This window comes from Bombus vosnesenskii, unplaced genomic scaffold (genome assembly GCF_011952255.1).
Source record: "Bombus vosnesenskii isolate JDL3184/JDL3185 unplaced genomic scaffold, Bvos_JDL3184-5_v1.1 scf7180000013314, whole genome shotgun sequence".
In the NCBI taxonomy this organism is placed as follows: Eukaryota; Metazoa; Arthropoda; class Insecta; order Hymenoptera; family Apidae; genus Bombus; species Bombus vosnesenskii.
Genome location: NW_022882960.1, coordinates 629,227 through 650,307, shown reverse-complemented (window position 1 = coordinate 650,307; position 21,081 = coordinate 629,227). Strand labels below are relative to the sequence as shown.

General features: G+C 45.3%; 1 protein-coding gene across 3 annotated transcripts in view; it reads right to left on the bottom strand.

Annotated features, from left to right (window-relative positions):
- The window catches only part of LOC117235042, a 145,285-nt gene that overhangs the window by 120,117 nt on the left and 4,087 nt on the right, over nucleotides 1-21,081 (bottom strand). For 2 of the 3 annotated variants that reach the window (XM_033496706.1, XM_033496703.1), the window contains exon 2: nucleotides 8,600-8,770. In XM_033496706.1, coding sequence (XP_033352597.1) covers nucleotides 8,600-8,675 — 76 coding nt within the window. In that variant the 5' untranslated portion in view covers nucleotides 8,676-8,770. The remainder of the gene's footprint in view (nucleotides 1-8,599; nucleotides 8,771-21,081) is intronic. The other variant, XM_033496705.1, reaches the window with a different exon arrangement.

The following is a 21,081-nucleotide window of genomic DNA, read 5'->3' as shown; positions in this document are numbered from 1 at the left end:
CCCTGTGGCCCAACAGGGTGAGACGAAAGGCACTGTCGTCCTTCAGCCACGCCAGTTTTCACCCGATCTTCGCGACCAACAGATTACGGGGCTGTTGCTCGCGACTGGAAATTTGTCCACCGCGAGAACGACTCTGTCCTGGACAGCGGTGGTCCGATGAGATCCTCGCGCGAGATTCAACGATGTCTCGCGCTTTCGCTCGTTAGTCGTTTTGCTTGTCTAACGTCACGAGGAATTTATCACTGTGACGAATTGATCCAAAGGATTCGCCAGGGGGGGTCCGAAATTGTATATGTCGTGTCGATGTGGAGTATACTTTCAGCTGAGAAACAAAAGAACGTAAAAGGATCGTGAACCTAACGCGATCCGGTAACCTAATGGCATTTGAGAAAAAATATTTTTTAGAGCAAGACACGAGGAATGATGTACGAGATGTATTTGCAAAATAGAATTCTATACTTTATTTAAACCTTTCTTTTCACAGTATTACCCTCCTTGATCGAAAAGACGTAGATCGTGTCGATAGATATCATCAAAAAATCTACTTTGTCCAAAATCTCAAGCTAACAACAAGAAACACACGACGCGTTATCCAGATTTTCACATACGATCGACTTACGCGTTTTCCAGAATTCCATCCTAAAATGATACGCTATCGAGACAGAGGATAAGGCTTAAGGTGCGGTGTGCACAGGTGTCCCGACGCACAGGGCGCATTTCGAAGGATGGCGTCTGCGGGGGCGGAGACGAAGGAAGCGAAGACACGCACACACGTGCTCGTCCCTTGAAACGAGGGTGAGATACGAAGCCGCCATCGAGGACGCGATGTTTCGAGCAGGCCGTCGTTTCGCTTGGTGCTCTCCGTCGGCAGGAAGTCTGCCTGATACCTGACCGTCGAACGATACCATCGACAGCCCGTACATGCGTCTAGATTCTAGATGTTTCACAAGCAACGTTTATTATGGTAATTTTCTTGAATTTAGGTAACGATATTCCTCGAAAGGTGTATTAATTTTTAGTATTTATTAGAGAAACGTTATACACGGTGCTCCGTTCTTTCACTAAAGATTTATTTCGACGATTATATATGTATCGAAATTGAAGGATCAGGTTTTGTAATAACACGTTATCGGACTTCTCGCGTTACCTCGCACGTATGCTCGTAATGAAATCACGGTAAAATATACATTTCATAATTTATCGACGGTAGTAGGCGAATGAAACTGTTGCATAAAACGTCAATTTCCACCTTAGCTCGCTCCATTACTACGTGCAGATCACATTCCTCAACTTCTTTTTACACGACGCAACTGACGACGCAACTGAACTTTAAACTGACCTTTTTTCTCGAACGGATAGCGCCACAACCATTTCTCCCAAAGAACACAACTACCCGCGTTCTTGTAAAACTACACGCAGTTTCCCAAAACCGAGACCACTTTCAATCAACAGAACCCTAAATAAAATTAACATCTTTTGGATTATGGTTACAGTGAACGCATGTTCATAAGAATCTATGCATATACTTAATTGTTCCGGAGTAGTCGTCCTCGTTGTAACTGTCTCAGCCTAAGACTAATCATAGCTATAGTCTCAGATAATTACGATATCAAGAAAATTATAGTCGACACATTAAATTGCTTGAAAAAATTGAAATCTGCCTCGGATAAGAGCAACGACCATAAAATTAACTCTAACCTAAGCAACTGGAGAAACAAGACACGTTCGCTGGTAAGGCGGTTCCATTATAAACTCGGAAGAGAGTAGACGAAGGATGGAATCACGAGGAGATACCACACCCCGCTGCGAGCAGCGGATTCGCGCGCGTGTTAACACGTCTGTTTCACGCGGTCGCGTGTAGAACGCGCGTGCACACACGCCACACACCTGTCCGGCGACATCAGGGTATACTGGGGGAAGTGTCGCTAACTAAGTTGCTCTCGCCTCGAAATTCCTTCTATCTGTATCAGCGTACGATGTACCCAGCCACTCAGGAAATAACGGTTCACCGAGCACGTAGCACCGGGCCTTTGTCTTATTTCACAGCAGCGTAGCTCCGTTTATGGTTTTATTGGACCGTAGTAGCGCGTGCGACGCCCGTCCTAGCTTTTCCAACAACGGAACGTACAAGAAATAGGTTTGGATACGTGTCTTCAGTTGGATAGTGATCCATGAGAGTTATAGATAAATGAAATAATTTTAAAGTGCAATATGATTCCACTTACTCAAGAAAACTTCAGGAGAAAACCTTTTTTGTTGGAAAATTGAATGTTAATAAAAATTTCGTTCGGATAAATAAAATTCTACTGTATTTATTTTATTATTTATGTTCTGTATTCACACATATGATGAAGTATCAACAACAACGCGTAAAACATAGAATACAAATTACAATTAAATACCTTAAGATTAAGATCAGACTGCTGCAACCACGATAAGACACCATGATAAGAGTTTGAAGATAATTACGGTTATGGAGTTGAAAGTTTAGATATACGGTATTTCATAATTAAAAAATTTGTGCGATACATGGTGATTTTATCAGCAAACGACGGGAAAGAAGAAGAAAAACTGAATACGTTATCTGCTGACTGCACGAGATATACTAGCTCTGCTAATAATATTCGAGAGCAGAGAAAATATTTCCCTTATCTATATGATTCCTTGGTAATCTACTTACGTGATTTCGTAATTATTTAGAAAGTACTGTGAGTAATTTCCCAATCTAATTTGTATTATTACTAATTAGAGCATATAGGAGGATTTAAAGTAATAAGCTGAGGAATATTTTCCTATAATTTAACTAACCTTTTTCACGCTTCGCTGACAGACTTTTTATACGAAATTGCTCATTGGAAAATGTGGAAGGTGAGACTCAGACCTTCAGTTTTATTATCTTTTCACGTAGTTATACTACGATTCCAAGGATGTTGATTTCCGTCTCTGATAAATTAATATATATTATAGTACATAAGTAATGAGTAATGAAGTTCTGAACCGTTAATTTCCTATCTGTAACGCGTTACAAGAGTGGTGCATCGATCAAGAGCCGTGTAGCCCAGCTCGCGGAGTATTCAATCTCGATTTACTCCCAACAACCAATTATAGTATCTATCTGTAACATTGTATAGAGGCGAATAGTATCAAATTATGATACAAGCATACTAGAAAATAACTAAACCGGAGGGTAGGCCGGAACAATTATTACATTGTTACAGGGCATATATACGCGCTAATACGTAATTACCACGGTCAACAAGTTGTTCGTACGGACGTTAGGAAACCCGTGCATCGTATATTCTTATCTACGCTCTATTCACACATTCTATACAGTATGTATCCCCTATCATGCATAAATATTTGGGCACCTGGTATAAATTAACTTTATTATCGAGATAAGACCAGGGACGAAAAATCGATTTACAATTTTTTTCACTAATTTATTTTACATGTTTCTAATAATTTGCAATTGTCGAATTTCGTAAAACCAAAAATCTCGCATTTTTAAAACAGGTTCCCTGTATGAATGGGATTTATCCAACATCTCGAATTTCGAAGATACACTCTATATACGATGTAAACTCAAGAGGAACGAACCCTCTGGTTAAACGCGAACGTCTCGCTTAAGCGTTCGATTCCGGCGATGTAAAAACTTCAAAGCATCGTAACTACACCTATTACCGTCCGAACCTCGGTTCCCTCGAATATAAAACCGGCAACTTGCCGCCTCGTGAATTCACCAACAACGTCGGGCCAGGCCGCGTCTTTTTTTCTCGCCGTGGCGGCCCTCCACTTACTAATTAACGTAACCGGACCATCAATTTGAAATTGATCGGCCTTTTTTGCCGAAAAGTGATTCGAGAGGAAGGCACCGTGCGCGACGAGCATGAGACCGGTGTACGTCCCCCCCGAAATCCTGAAGAAATTCGTTTATTCGTTAGTACTGTGTTCCTCTAATTCGTCCAAGAATCAGTGTCCCAGAAGCAGGCTGCTTGGTAAGCGACAAAAACAGAGGCTGTTTCGTGGTTGCTGCTTTAAAAGCAGCATGTATCTTGTATGTTTGTTGATTCGATCATCGAAGCTGTCTGGAATGACGGCGAAATACATCGTAAGTGACGCGGCACAAAATAATATCGATAAATCAGGTTGCGCGTCTAGTCGAGTATAAATTCAATTTAATCAAATGACTTGCTTCTCTCGCTGAACCCATCTCCCTGCTAGATATTCGGACAAAGAAGCGCGCGAAATACTTATTATGAATATTAACGATTGGAATCTCCACCTCTTCGTTCATCGACGAGACGCTACAGAAGATATACACCTCCGCTTATGGATATTAGGATACTTGCTGATCTCGTGTAATTATGAACCTAAATTATCGAAGGAAGGATTAAGCGGTTAAAAGTATTCGCTCGAGATAAGGATTTAAAATACGTGAAATGATTTGCAAAAGTTGTCTACAAGAGCGATAGAAAAAAAAATGAGTTAAAAGTTGCATATCGAAACCCACGTTCACATTGAGAAAATATCGTAAATAGCGTAAAATTGTATTCTGACAACGATTCTTCCGAAAATAACGAAGCCTCAATCAGCGATCAGTACGAATGAATTTCGATAAAGAACTTCGAATGCAGCGAACTCCAAGGCCCAATTAGCGACATTGACGGACACTCGCGAAGGAGGAGAGAAAATTCGTGAGGGGGAGCGAGTACACGGAATACGCGCACGTCGCATCGTCGCGCAACGCATGATCGGCAAAGTTTCGCAACAGGCCACCTTGAAGCGGTCGACTGTATAAGGCAATGACCGCCGCGACTAATTAGACTATTAGCCAGCCGATCAAGGCAGAGGCCGCGTCGAAAAAGGCGAAAGCTACGCGGCTCCGTCGACGTGAGCGAATGCGGTCGCCGTGCACGAACGTCGCGGCACCACGAGGCGTGAATTACGGCGCGAACTTCTTGCAGCTGCGAGTCGACTCGAGATCCTGCGCACGCCCACGTGCGTATGCGCGACTTCGCCAGGATCGTCCGTTTTCAATTAGCGTACGCGTGACCACGCGCGAGCGTACGTGTGCGATAGGAAGACGGAGACGTTCCACGATTGTTGATCATTGATCTAGGAAAGAAGGCGAAACCAGTGTGGCGAATATGGCTATGTGGTTGTTAGAAATATCGAATGATACTTTGATCAATATCAACTGACAAAAGATATTTACGTCATAAATATATCGAAAATTCGATAAGATATAGAAATCAGGTTGAATTATAGCTGCAGTTACAGACGTCGATCGATCAAAAACATCGAATTACTTTCCTATACTCTTCGTTTATTACTGGTTTATGTGAGAACTTGTCAGGCAAATGGCCTGGCGTGTACTAATACCCGATACTTATCGAAGGACTGGTCGAGTAGGGATGAAGATACGAGAACGATACGGGAGCATATAGAGAACACCGTGAATACTAATTTCATGAAACATTCTTCGACATCTGCCCATAAAATGCGGTACATAAAATTAAAGTACGAGCATGAAACTTTTACCGTGTACGAAATAACGGTCTGTAGTTGAATTACACGGAATGTCACACAGAATTGTAGAATCAACAAGTTTAATCGTATCGTTTACAATATCTGAACGATATTCTTGAGAATCTGTAAGATCAAACAAGAACACGTTTCGCGAACGTTTTCAACGACGCTCGCTCGTCGTATCGTCGAGGATAGCTAATAAAGTAGTCTAAGAGACAGACGATATTTCTTGGACGAGCTAAGTACCACGATGAGAAATGATCGAGGCTGAATCTCGAATCTGAACGAGCAGGTCGCCGTTTTCCAGGTGCGAGCCGTTCAGCTTGCAACGCCGGTGCAAACCACTCCATAATTCGCGGGTCGTCGTGAATTATGGCGGGTAGCCTGTATGCACCTAACAACCCACTTCTCATCGAGGCGCGATCGTACGCTTGCCTACGTATAATGCCTTCGTGTAGCTGTATTATCCCGGTCGGTAGCGTCCCTACGTAACATTATATCACGCAGACGCGCCCACGCGGCGCTGTTTATGTCCCAGTCCGCAATCCACGTGCTTGCTGAGTATATTTGGAGGAGAATCCACGGACGAATGTTGAAATTGTTAATGAAGCTCTTAATAGAAGTTCATGGAATTGGAAAGATTTCGTTATGACGATTATTGGAGTCTCGGACGAAGAAAATAATCGAGTAGACAAGAGAGACGCGAAAAGATCGTAAAAGTGGGGAAATTCTTAATTCAAGGGTGGAAAATTTTAGGTCTGGTTTTTCAATGATAATGATACAAATAATAAATATGATAAATAACCTTCTCGTGTGTTCTTCGTATAGAATACATTAAACTGCCGATCAAACGGTAATTTTAAACCTGGTACTAAAAAATGCACACCACCTAATTTCGTTCGTAACGCCCTATAACGCAAAATTCGTGTTTTAGCAGTTGGTCGCATATCGGGTATAAAAGCGAAGATGAATTGGATAAATTCATGGAAATTTTCTGGCGGCTAACAGGCGACGAGTGAGCGGTCAAGTGAAAAAAAGTTTGGCCGGAACGGTTGCGTAATTGATGTTGAAACTTGACGGTGTTTACAGCGAATGAATCGACCGGGGGGGAAAAAAGCATGAAAATCACGGGGAAAAGAGGGCGCGACGCGTTACACCACGCCAGGTAATACGTATCCGTCTGGCAATCTGTGTCTTCGTCACTTTTATGGATTCTGTACGCTCGAGTTCACTTGAAACGGCGACACGCGTGTATTTTATGACGTGTCTCTAGCAGCGAGCACTGAATATGCTCGTGGCTCGCAAAAATAACCGCAGAAACACGAAACGGAATTTAAAAAAAGCCCTGCCACGAAATAAATGGCGTAACGCGCCTATGATAAAGCGTCGTGCCAGAGATCGGGATTGTCGCCGTTTGAATTACGGTAACGCGAATTCCGCCGCTCGCTACGTTAGCAGCAAAAATCTCAGTGGCACATAGAAGAACGGCGGCGACGATTCCGTTTAAAAATCCCCAAAATTGCGAACCATGTAAGGTAAGGATTCCGATAATTCTGTTTTTTATGCGTTTAAGCATTTTTACTTTAAGCGACTCGAGGGGTTGAATGGTAAAAATGTCTCAAGTTGAGAATTTCCTATTACAAAATCTGAGGATTTAAATATTTGAGGATTTGAACATTCGCGAGTTCGAAGATTAAGAACTTTTGAAATGTAGTCGCTTCCGAACAAATGCAAAGATACAAAAATTTAAGTATACACTCGTCCACGACTTGATATTTCAAACTTGCAGCCACCCAAACATTAAACAGAAAGATATAAGAATCCGAGAAATTCAATCGTTTACACCTCGAAACGTTCGTCAAAACCCAATTACCGATATTGCGATGACCAGTAATTATGGGGCTCGTGAAAAGCTAATTTTACCGTGATCGTGGAATCAGAAACGGCAGACTGGCGAAACCACGGAGCCAAAGGCTTGGTTCGCGCAGAAGTGAGGTGTGCGATAGCGATCTGAAAACGACATTCCCGAAACGGCGCGGCGAAAGGGAAGGAAACTATTGGAATCTCCCGGCCAGCAGGATCGTGGCACGGCCGTGCCAGGGGAATATTTACAGCGAAGAGGATCGAAAAATCGCGACGGGAGTATAATGGCACCGCGTGCCCCCTGAGCCGCAAGATCGGTCTCGCTTATCGCCGGATCGCGGTGTGAATTTTTGCGTGAAACACGTGTTAAAACATGCGCGAACGTCACGTAGATTGCACGGCAAATCGAGCACCACGGTGAACGCCGAAAGTCGTTTCGAAACCCAAGGAATCAAGCGAAGATCCGAAAGGCTGAGGTAACGTTCCGGTCAACTCGTGTAACGGCTACTCTAATGACGCGTTTTAACGGCGTTTTTAAGGACGATATTTAACGGGATATTTGGATTTGGAAATAATTCCTTTTGTAATCGGATCAAAAATTTAACTAGGTTAAATTAAATAATTTATAATATTTGTCTAGTATTTAATGCTTACTTGAACCGAATAATTTGAACTGGCCTGCCCTTTTCAAATGAAATAAATATACAAGTTTTGAAGAGAAAAGAAAGAAAGAAGAAAGAGACGGGCGAAGCGTACAGCAATGGTACTACATAGAAACATGGAAGCTCGAATGCCGACGACTAAGTACGGACTTCGAAAAGCACACGGTACTATCGATGGGTCTCGGTCGTGGTATATAAATATATCCGCAAAGAACGGAGAAACAAATAGAACCGAAGGCAGGCAACAAAAGAGATAGAAGGATCGCGTTGGTCACCGTCTCTACATCGTCGTAGCGAGATTCACAGGCATCGAAGTAGCGTGCGCTCGCGCGCGTCCACCAGGACCACAATGCTATCTCTGCGGTGGGATCAAATTGTCGAAGAAGGAACGAGCATATTTCGCGTGACCCCGCGGTAAAAGCGCAGCAGCGCGAGCTGCGCGGCTCAATTCCTCTGAAATACCTCGATATATTTGTCGCTGTTCCTGCCGCATGCTCGCTGTATATATACGAAGACGCAACCCTTCACCCTTACCCTCTCCTTACCCCGATCTCCCTTCCTCGTGCCATGGTTCCTCTCGATCCACGGTGCAGGCCTCTCCCGAGCTGCTCTCCACGGCATTCTTCGGAGTATAAATCTCGAGGGAATGCAACGAGTGGTTTACCTGCGCGACAGACCTGACTCTTGCCAGTGATCTCTTTGGTACCTGTAGCAAACTGATACAACTCGCTTAGGAACATTTTCGATATTTTAAATTTTTGGAGAAATTGTCAATCGAGCGGTGAATGAGTGATGTGTTTTATTTGTTGAGCGAAAATGTTTTTAGTATCATGAGCCAGTCCGTCGTCCGGTTTTTATTCTGTACATTTGCTCCAAGGATATGAAACACCGTTTGCCAACGCCAATAATATGTCAGAATTTTAAAAGAAAATGAACGACTCGGCTGAACAACTGCTAAACCCGATAACACGAGCTAGAAGACGAAATACGTATGAAATTCGCAAACGATCATTCCCTTATTGACAAAGTAAAAGTCTTGAAACAAACAATCGTTGTAACTCGCCCGTCACTGCCTAGCCGAGAGATATCGATACTTCTTGGCTAGTAATTATATAAATCATCGGCGTGCAAGCGACCGAAGGCATCTTTCGGCGCGGTGCCCGGTCGGCTGCCAACACCTCCTCGACAGCGGCGCATAGTTCCTCGGCTGAGACGCGATATATACGTCGCGATATGTATCTGCCGTAAACCCATACTTAACAGCGTGTCGAGCCGCTCGTTCTCGCTGCACCGTGTCCTCTTTCTCCTTCCACGCTCCTCCATTCCAACCTCCATCGTTTCCTTTCAACTCCGTCCTCTTCCACTTCCTCTGCTTCGCTTCTTTCCTCTTTCTTTCTTCGTCCTCCGATTCTACCCTTTTCTCGACCACGGAGCGTCCCAGCTACCCGCGCGCCTCCCTCTTTCTCTTTCTCTTTCTCCGTTTGAACGTGCATTAAAATGCCGACAACCCTCGCGGTCGTTCCGGCGTTCGAGCGTTCCACAGCTCGCAGCAACGAATTTCAATTCCTCACGATTTCGTGGCTGCGAAACGGCCGGCTATTTGCATGATAATTGCAGTGCGGTCTAGCTTGGATCGCCCGCCACGCTGCTCCAGATACGCAACAAACAACGTTTCTACCACTTGTAACAGATTAGATAGGCGCGGCCGTCCCATGGCGGAACGCGCTCGCCCGTTCGTTCGTTTGCTGCGGCGACCGCACGCGCGCTCTTCTCACGGTTAGCGGTTTCGATGCGTGTGTCGATAGGCGGCTGCACGAACCGGATGAATATCAATGACGATACACGGCTATACGCCGAGCGCCACCAGACCCCTTGTCGTTTCAATTTCGAGGTCGATGGTTTACTTCGACGATAGTCCAAGTAGAGGGAACAACGTGTTCGAGATATAGGAACACGCATTGTCTACGTTTGATTTACGAGAGAAGGCCGTTCGTGCGTTATAAAGTGGTTTTGCCACGAAATAAGTTAAATGAGTACAGGAGTTGACCCTTCACCCGTGAATTATCGCCCACCGTGTCGAATTCGACGTTCGCTACGTGTCTTCCGGAGAACCTTTAGCGCGGCAGCTGCGCCCGCAAAAGTGGAGGACGCGCTCGAACAAAGAGAACGCATTATGCCACGATGCTCGTTAAGGCCACCGCTTTATCCAACCCGGCGAAACTTTGCGAAATGCCAATAATTGGCGCAAAAATGCCGAGTTATCTTAGCGGTGGCTGCACCTGTCGCGGCAACTGAAACGGACCAGCGTGCATGCAAATGCGAGGTCCGTTCGCATACCAGAGATTGATATCTGCAATAAGTCGCCGCGGTTAAACGAGGGTGTAACCTGCTGCACGGTTAACAAGCTATTCCCGACCCAAGGAGCACGCTTTTACGTGTCACGGGATATATTCGCGGTTCGTGCTTTCCCTTGGAGAACGGAGGGTGAAAGGCACGAGAGATGGAAAAACAAGCGACGATTTCTTCCTGTTCGTCGAAAATCGGCCAGTCGAGATTTAACGACGGTTACGCGATAAGACTATCGTACTCTTCGGGAAATCTCGTTTGCGTACGACGAACGGCACACGAGACAGGCGTGAATTCTGGGGAACTGGAAATCGTGAAACGAAGTGGCGACAGGACACTGAGGGGAGGGGGACATCCATTTTGATAACGATTTACGAAGTCAGGGCGAACGTACGCGTCGTTGGATGCTGGAAAATCGAGGCAATTCTCGAGAGACGTCGGGTAAGCAATTTTCTTATCGGGCCGTCATTTCCGGTCGTTTATCTCATGGCTTGTAGTTAAGAAGGGACATTGATTAAAGGGCCATTTTAACTCCGGCTAAAATACCCCCGCCGTGGTAGCCATCGTCGTTGCTCGTTGCTCTGTCTCCCAGTCAACTTCTTCACCACCCCCTCCTCCTCCCTTTGGGGGCCGGTTGCTCATTTCGCTCCTTTTGATTCAATTTACGAGTAAGAATGGGCGTCGATAAAGGTACCAGACCTCCTGACCCCTCTACGTGAAATCCACCCCTTTCTCGTGCTCTTTCTTTCCACCATGATTCCAACTGTTTTGCCTCTGCATCGGAAATGTCCGCGTCTCCTTTTCCCAACAGTCGAGAACTACCTGGATCCAACTTCCTCTCGAAGGTGGTCGTGTTTCACCGGCCTTCCCCTAGTTCGCCTCGTTCTTTCCTCTTCCAGTTCTCGTGCAGGCTTACCTTCGGCCTTTTATCGCGCCGAGATCAAATCATTCGATTCCTTTCCACGACTCGAACGGCCATAATCGCCGGCCCGTACTACCTTCACTTCGAGGAGAAAAAGAGGGTCGCCGCTCCTATCTCCGCGCCTCCAATCTCTCCCTCTTGGCACGATGAATCGGATGGCTCTTTTAACTCGCGCCTGAACGACCACTAGGAGAGCTTGTTACGTTCGCGTCGATGTCAGGTCGGTGCGGCACGGCGATCAGACTCGTCGAAGATACGGTGTAAAGAGTAAACTTCGATTAAGAAGTTCAATGTAAAAAATCGCGATCGTTAGCTTAAAAGGTGAAAGAGGCGAAAAAAGAAGACAGCAGAAGTCAATTGTAATAGAAACACGATACCTTCAACGTCGATACTAATATCGTGTCCCATTTCGCGGATGGGAGCAAATTTTCCGTGAAAATTTACATTTTAATAACAATCGCTCGCCGTGGCGAATTCACCGCGCTGTGTCGAGTACGATGGAAGGTGGCGAGCTGGGGAGGCGGTGAAAGAGGGTTGGATGGGGGGTTGGCAACGACAAGACGAGACCGAAGTTTGATATTTCGCCGAAAAGTCCTCGCATTGTCTAAAAGTTGATGGCGTCACCCCAAGGAGGAAGATAACATCTGGTGCTGCCTCCATCAACAACCCACCCCTGACGCCACCCCGCGAACCGAAGGAAACTCGTCTTCAATTATTCTTGCATCCCCACCGTTCCCCTCGTGAGTTCTTCCATCTCTTCGTCTCACTCGCCGCGTCGCCACCAGACGGTTCGCTCTTCCGCCACCCCCGTTTCTACCCTCCTCCACCCCTTTCTCCTCTACCGCCCCACTTTACCCGTCTTTCCGTCTGTCAGCCAGTTCAGACGAACAACGAATTTATGGAATTACGAAAGGCAAGGCGGAATTCATTTGCATCCCTGAAAAACGTATATAAATGCGACGTGTATATATGTACACACGGAAACGCGGTATCTGGAGAAACTCGACGCGGATGACGCTTCGTAGGGAGATCGGATTAATTGAATCGGTCTGTGGGATTCGGAAGATTCTAGGACGAGATGGGAATGTACTAGAACGCGATAATAAAACTATAATCAATTTTTTTAAATCGTTATAGTCTCGTTGACGGATCTTTCAGTACGCGTAGAATTCACCTGTAAAGCTTTTTTTACGTAATGCGAGTGCTGTTCAATTATAAAACTAAAAGTAAATTTTTTCGAGTCACAGTATGCAATTTCATCGACAAGGAATTAATAATTTAATTAGACAGCCTATATCAAACAGCCCTCCCAAAACTTCCAATCTGATTTCTTTCTTTTCGTCTTCGGACACGAGTTTCCAAGGGTGCCGCGTTAAGTGGCTGCTAATCCTATCAATCAAAATATATTAAAAGCAAGGTCCGCCTCTGGGGTGTCCGTCCTACGAATTTCACCCTTTTAATAAACTGCCGCCGGAGGCGGTGAAGCCGGCACGATTTAAAGAGTTTTCGCGGGAAAGAAGCAAGCTGCGAGCGACGGGTCCGAGCAGAACCACCCTTTGAGGGCGGCGTAACTACTTAATTTCAAAGGACACCACGACGACGCCTTGCTCGCCTCGTCGCCGAGGATTTTCCTCGCCGCCTCTTTCTCTCCCTCGCCTTTGCATCACAAAGGAACCGCAGGAAATTCCGATTCTCGTCAACCGACATCGCAGAATCATCGAGAACACCTCGGTTTTTCCTCCATTTTCTTCTTTTTTTTTTATCAGATAACGTTCTTGTAATTTTTTTTTTTTTTTAGTAATTTCCAGAAGTTACTTGATCTTTGTAGTTTTGCTTGATTGTTGAAACATTTATGTTCTTAATTTTTTACGGGAGAATATAAATTTCTATGTAGGACAAAGAAGCATTTCCAAGGGAAAATACTTCGGTCATGATATTTCTCTAGTTATATATGGAAATAAAATGAGTGATACGCTTTGCTTGATATCGTTTCATCAACTATAAACTTTGTAATCGCGTTCCCAGCCGAGACGGTAGCAATAATTTCCCACTGGAACGCAATCCGTGCAATTTCTTCAATCTCTAATTGATACGTTGAGAATCGGACGATGTCTGGGCAACGAACTGTACACCTTTTCAGAAAGTATTTCGCTGGCCGTAGCAGCGGAACATCATCGGGAATCTCGATGAAATAACACTCTTATAAATTTTCATTTCTCGCTTCGCGTATAACTCGAAGGTGTATTTCAGCCAGGGGCGGGACGAGAAGAAACTATTAATTATCTGACAGATTTAATTATCTCGCTCGGCCGTAACTCGAAGAGGATCACGTGACTTCGTTTTCTACGGTCGAACTCGAGTCTGTGAATTAGCTGCCCTCGCATATAAAACGTTTTCCTTAGCCAAGACGATGAATCGAACGCGGAAACGCGAGAGTAAACGCGTATGTTGCGAAAAAATTGCCAGTAGTCGAGCATATTGTTCGTCCTCCTCCTTCTTCTTCCTCCTCGTTCTCACACAGCCGCTTATTCTCCATGCTTTCTCCAGCCGCTTCGCTTCTTTTTCTTCGTGTTCGAGAAACGGACGAACCGACGCGTTATTTAACAACGGCCAGCACCGTTATCGTAGCGTTTACGTCGATAAAGCGCGCGCAATCACGGCTGGAATCTGACCGCGGCGTTCACACGTGTAACGACCACCGGCAGCCGTAAAGCAAACGCAATTTTCATAATTACACGTTGAACAAACGCGAAAACGCGGTACACGTCGGCCACTAGACACGCGAGATCGTTATTACGACCCGTTAAATATCGTTTACTAATTAGTCTGGAAGATTGAGTCGCGTCGACTACTTTCAACTACTCGCACGACGATCAAAGCCTCGAGGTTGTTACACGAGAGTGTTACGAGAATATTATCCCTTGTACTCGTGTTATTACGTTTTAATAGCAAACAGCCTACCGGATTACCTTCGATTGTACCTGTTTTTAATTGCATCTCTTCTAAATCACCTTATCCTTTTTTCAGAAGTATTTCGACAGAGTTGCTAATTAGAAGGAAACTACGTGTGTCGTGACACGAAGCAATTCGAAGCGAACGTTGCAATTTTCTTGCGGCATTTCATATAATTTTTATTGCTCGTCTTTTACGTTTTTATCGCATTCAAGTAAGAAAGTGACGGAAACGATCGCGGGCAACGTTCCCAACGGCGAAAATATGAAAGCGAGATGCTAGTCGCCGGCAAGAAGAGACACGAGATTACTCCTTCCAGCAACGAGTCTTCTTGTCGAGTTACCAACATCGAGAAATTCCCATCCTAGTCGCAACTGGCTCCATCGTCTTCCTTGAAAAGGGTTACACGAGTAATGCCGTGACGTGCCGGCGTCTCGCGTTTCCTCGAATCCGCGGTTCAATTAAAAGGAACGCGCGTACGAACTGACGGATCGACGGTTTTGCGAACCGTTCGCACGTGTACCACTTTTTCCTACCGCTGAACACGATCGAACACGGGACTCCAGTGTAAAGACAGGCTGCTCTACCGGAGGAATTAATATGGTGCATTTCTTGCTGCGTGTAGCACCTGTTTCGTTACGAGAGATCTTGGTAATTGTACCGCGAACTATCGACCAAGTAATTCCTTTCTCGTTGTCTCGAGACTTCGATCCGAAGATTCTTTAGGTTTTTTGAAAAGTTTTTAAAAATATCAGATCGCCGTGTCAATGGTTCTAAGATATTTTATCGCGAAAAGAAATTTGAAAATCTTCGATTAAGTAAGGGTACGTAGATATTAATGGGTAATGCGTCAGTGACACTCTGCAATGCCCGTATATCTAAATGTTCCGGTTATAATACGGCTCGTAATTCATCATGACGCATTATGACTTGATCTTCTAACAAGGAGGTTGTAAAACAGTTGCAGGCATAGTGGAGCGAACAGCAGATTATATTACATTTGCATCTTAACGTACGTCAAATACATGCCTCCTGATCTACAACAAATAAAAGTACAATTTCAATTTTTATTGGCAAAATATCTCCGAATCTGCCTGTATCCCCATTCAACAAACCTCCCGACTTAAAGTTTCCTCTTTCCACCAACTCCTTTAGAAGGTTGTCGAACGAGCACTCCATAGAAAAGGCGAATCATCCCCTTTTTGCAGCGATAGGTTGGCCAGTGTCCGTAACGGACTCGACGAAAAAGCAGCAGCATTACCGAGGCCACGGGGAACGAAGGAAGGACAAAGCGTAAGATCACGAAGAGCAGCTAGATAGCCGGAGGGAGCTCCTGATGGAACGGCTGGAATCCCTCCGCCGCATCCCCGCCGCCGAAGATGTGCCGGTAGGAAAGCTGGTAAGGTGCAAGGTACAATGCTTGGTGGGCACAGTGTGTCCGACGTTTCTCCGGGGAGCGATCAATGATAGGCCGGGGGTACGAGTCACGTGACCTCGCCGCGGGGAGTTCGCGCAATGCATCACCAACCAACCACCCAGACAACCCTCCTCCACCTCCTTGCCCTCCCTCCCGTCCTTCGAGTCTGCCTCCTGCGCCCCTCCGTTTCGACCACCCCCTCGACACCCCGCAACACCACCGTAACCAGCCGTCCCGCATCCTGCCACCCCACTCTTCACCTTTTAGCCACCCTTCTTCCACCCTCTCTCGCGCGCCTCACGCTTGGATCTCGTCCACCACCATCGCGACCACCACCACCACCACCATCACCATCGTCGTCGTCGATGTTTCCTTGTCCCACCACCACTACTACTAACATCGTCGTCGTCGTCGTCGTCGTCGTTACCATCTCGGCGTTTCTGTACTCTCTACGGCGCAGACACGCCGAGAGTACTAAACGGGGTTGTTGCTACGTTGCTCTTGGCGACCAGCAAGTGTCGTCCTCGTCGTCGACGTTGTCGTCGTCTTTGAGGAGACGACACTCCCCTGCACGCTCCTCTCACGTCCTTCGCATCACCCTACTCGCTATCCCCCTTACTCGCCGTGTCTTCTGATTGATTTCGACCACCGCGATCGACTATTTATTCGCTTCGATTTAGGAGTAATTGAAGTAATTGGGTTATCCGGGAATCGTTACAGAGGAAAATTTTTCATTTTTCATAAACGTTGCGACTTTCGAACAATTTTAATTCGGCGATCAAATAGAATTCTTTTAAATTGTAACAAAACGAAAAACTGTATTTTTCACGAACCCGTGTATATTTGTTGAAAAAATAGTAACCGGTTACACGTCCCCTTTGCATCGAATGCATATTTCACGACCACGCGAACGATGTTCCGGCGCATAAAGGCGCGAATTCGTATGAAAATCGAGAACAACTGGCATATCTTCCGTTCTCGTTCGCAAGACACCAGTCAGCCCTGGCGAAAAATATTCATAATGGCATTTAAATTCCGCGGTCAGTCGCCTAGTTACACCGTTCTCGACAGCGGGATGGGCGAACCGCCACGCATTCGTATGAAAATGTACGGGAAGCCCGCGACCCCTGGGAAATCATGACGTCCGTTACTCGCATCCTGGAGACGCGGAAGGACTCCAGAAAAATTCCATGCATCTGTCAGCGCCGACGCTGCGACGCTCTACGTCGCCGACACGGTGCTAATGGTAACGAAATGACAAATCTGCGGAATCGCAATTTTCCAGCTTTTTCAATATATCGCATATCTGTATCTCTTTTGCGAGTGACTGAAATGGATGTCAAGTTGGTCGACTATAAAATAAAGAAAATTGACGTGCCTTTTTAATTTTATCCCTTAGATGCTACAATAACTGGAGTTTTACTTTATCCGAATTTTGTTTCGATACTACCATCCTGTATTAGTTCTGTTACTTTTAATCACTGCAAATAATAATGTTTTGCTCCTTATCTAGTCACGAGTAACAATGGAACATTTAATTCCACTTGTTTAACTCTATTCACTTTTTAATTTGAGAAATAGGTATATGTTGCGACGAACCAGACATGCTAATCTTTCGAAGGTGGTTATTCATTTTTGAAAAGAATAAATATAACGTGCAACGGCTTGTGATTTTTATACGACACTAGAAACGGTTTATAATGGTATAAATGTACGACCGTATTCGTTAGATTCAATTTCGCTATAATGAAATTAAGGCTATACCTACCTGGCTATGTTTAAATTATAAACTAGGGGAAATAAGTAACAATCGTGGATTTATTCCGTTATTGGAATATCGAACATCGATGCATTAAATAACATCTCATACGAACTCAACAGATCCGATAAAGCTACAGAAGTTACGTTTAATTTTCTTCGTACTAGGAAAGGCTTCTCTTCGTTCGGTTATGTGGCAATGATCGAAGACCGATCAAACCAACAAATCTTCCGTATCTAACGTGAATAATTAAACGATTTGTATAAGGGAAGTAAAAAGAAAACAGGAAAAATGATCGTGCGAACAGGTGAAAATTGTGAGCGTCGTAACTAATACGATTTTATTTAAACGGCCGCGTGTAAAAAGCGACGCCCCGTGTTACTGTGTACGCGGTCGGTCGGCATCTACATTCTCCGCGACTTTCAACCCTCAACGTCACTGTTATATTGCCTCGAGAACCGTCTGTTTGCATACTAAAAAGGTTTAAAACTCCCGGGACAAAAATAATATTCACACGATTACGAGCGACGCGTACGGCATCCCTGATCGTACCAAGCTGACGTATCAGTGGTTGCACAGCGTTTTAAAGTACGCTTCTTCGTTCTCCACTCTTCGATATCTTTGTTTCCTACCATAATTACTTCGACGAAAAAGTTTTTAAATAACGCGAACAAAATTCCTCTTGTTGGTAGTTAGAAATTATACGAGAGATTCCAAACGATATTAAATAGATATATCGTTTCCCAGGGTAGAAGGGCTGAAATCGACGAGGAAGAACCGACAGAACCATGGAAGTAATGCAACAAATTTACTTACAATCGTTGAAGAAAACAAATTTCCCGAAGGAGAAATTGACGTTACGCTCCGTTGCTACCATCTAAATATTGTAATATTTAACTTTAACGTATGATCTTTGATATTTAATGTACCCGAAATTCTTTTCTTATAGTCAACTTGTATAATCAATAAACGTCTCTAAAAATTGCGAGCATTTTAGATTAGCTCTTTCTGAAACACGGTGCTTAATGGAGTAATTTATACCTGTTAGTCGACGATTATCAGGAAATGAAAGCGGAACTACGAAAAAAGGAAGAAACGGGAGGAAATCGCGGCGAGTTGGAGGCAGGGTGAGTATCTGGGCGCGATCGCAGCGCTGGCATTATCACGATGGACAACGTCAGTGTAAACAAGCCTTAGTGGCCATAACAGCGCGGCAGAATGTCGTCCCTTCGACCGGTAAGCTGCATTCTACGCGGTGTGCTCGTTACGACCCTGTTGGCCGCGCGATAACTTTCAGGTTACTGCCACCGCTTACGCTCCGCCATCAACGACACACCGTTCGGCCCGCTGGCTACCGTTGCTGATTGCGAATGAAACACGGAACACGCTCGCAACCCCGTCGCCACGCCGGACGATAAAACGGCCAAGGAAACGCCGCGCCACGCCGTGCCGCACCAGACGAAATTACTTTTGCCGACTCGACCGATCTCCGCGATACCCGCCACGTTATTTACGTAGACCGCGCTTTATTAATTATCTAAACACGGTGTAATGAATCGCGATACGACCGCGAAATATACGACGCTCGTGCGTGCTCGAACTCGAGATTATTCGACGCGATGTTACGAGCACTTTCAAAGAATTTTTCCCTTTGACAAGATCGAGGCGTGCAGAGCGGTTTTCCTTTTTTGTATCGAGCGACTAGAGGAAACGATAAGCGGTCGTAAAGGGTCGCGGATTTAATAATTAAGGGACTAAAGTTAGTTATTAAGTGATTTGAATCGTAAAGGATAGGATCCGTTAATGTCACGTAAAGTGTATCGCGATCGAGATCAAGATCTGTAGCCTTTTACGAAGAAAAATAGGGTGAAAATACAGGGGATATACCATACATTGTACTTTCCTAATTTTTCCGTATACTATCTCGACGTTTACGATAATGCAAAGTTGACGGGGATCTTTATTAAAGTTTAAATTAATTCTCAATTTCTTCCGATGGTTACTATTTAATCGTTTAATTTTAGATCGATCCAATCAACTGGTACTTTCCACATTTGCGTCGAATCTTAGCTTAACTTCTGCGAAGCGAAGATGCACGGAAAAGCTACACGTACATTTTACCACATAACTAATGTTGCCAACGGAAAGCAGGATAGTCATAAGCAAGCATAAACGTGGAAACTACACAGATATACGTAGGATTCGAAACATTCCCACGTTACGCGTCAGGTTTCCTGAATATCCATAGGCGATCGGTGACGTCGGTGATGGATGAACACAACGGTATCTAACAAAGTCAGCGTGCAAACTAAGTTGGAGGCGCATACAGAGGCAGCGGGGACACGCGGACGGATTATGGACGGTTGCGGCCGTGGTCCGCGTGCGGTCTCCGTATGCAAGGTTTGGGCGCGTGCGAGCCGGATTTATGACCCCCATTATGACGTTGACGTATCGCCTTCGCGAGGGTCCCGAACCAAAGCCAAGGCGAATCCAAGCTCCGTGTATCTAAGCCGAGAGCTAGCCACAGGTTACCGCAACCCGGACGAGAATATTTGAGGCCTGATCCCGTGGACCACCGTGTCCGATAAACGTCCGAACGATCCTTGCTCTTCGTGCTTTTCCGCATTGTCCTCCGATGTCTGTATCAGGGACTTGCTGAGGAAATTCCAATAGCCGTGTTCTTGGTCTGTATTCGATATTGGATATCCCGGCGGGAAATGTACGAGATGCGAAACTCAGCATTGAACGTTATTCCGATTAAAAGATATTTGTTCGAAAATGTTCAGATATTAATGAAATACACGTTTGCACCGATGGAACGAGACACGAATCCCTCGATCCAAGTTAAGTCGAAATGCTCTACGTAATTATTACTGATAACTGCTTGTTCGCAAAGATCAAACCCTGACCTCGACGATCGAAGTTATTTGATTTAGAGAGCAGAAATAACGGAGTGATCGATGATTCTCGATTGTCGGTCGAAATTATTGGCATTTTCCGGTCCGTAATGGTTGTCCAGATCGCCGCATTGAACGACGGAAAGGAGCGTGCAGCATCGGGAATTTAAAGGGCGGGTGCGAAGTCGCATTTACGCGTCGGATGCGCAGCCCCGATTCAATTTATACCCTCTGGACGCGCGTTTCCGGTTCTAGCCACACATCTTGCGGGATGGCAGCGCTTCGTCCGTTTCCGGAATCGTCTTTCCTCCTCTGCTGTTCTTTTCCAGTATCTTCGATGAAATACGAGCACGTCTCTCTATCGCACCACGATTCTACGCCACAGTGAACATATAGAGGGGGCGGGGGGAGGGAGGAAGGGAGGTAGAAGAGGGGTGACGCAAATAAATCGCGCTGCAAAATGGATCAGGCAACGTACAACGGGCAGCGTCACGCGTCGACGAGTGTCAAAACACCGTGGAGCTTACCGCCAGTCTGGACGATGCATTAAAGGGCGGCGAGTTAATGGACAACTGGGATCCACCGGATCGACCACTTTCTATCTGCACCCGTTGTTCCCGAAGGAATTGCCGGCATACGTCGCGGAGAACAACGATGATGGACACCTCGTTTGCGCACCGTATGAAAGAAAGTCATCCGAACATTGACGTGAACCTTTTTTTCGGACGGCAACC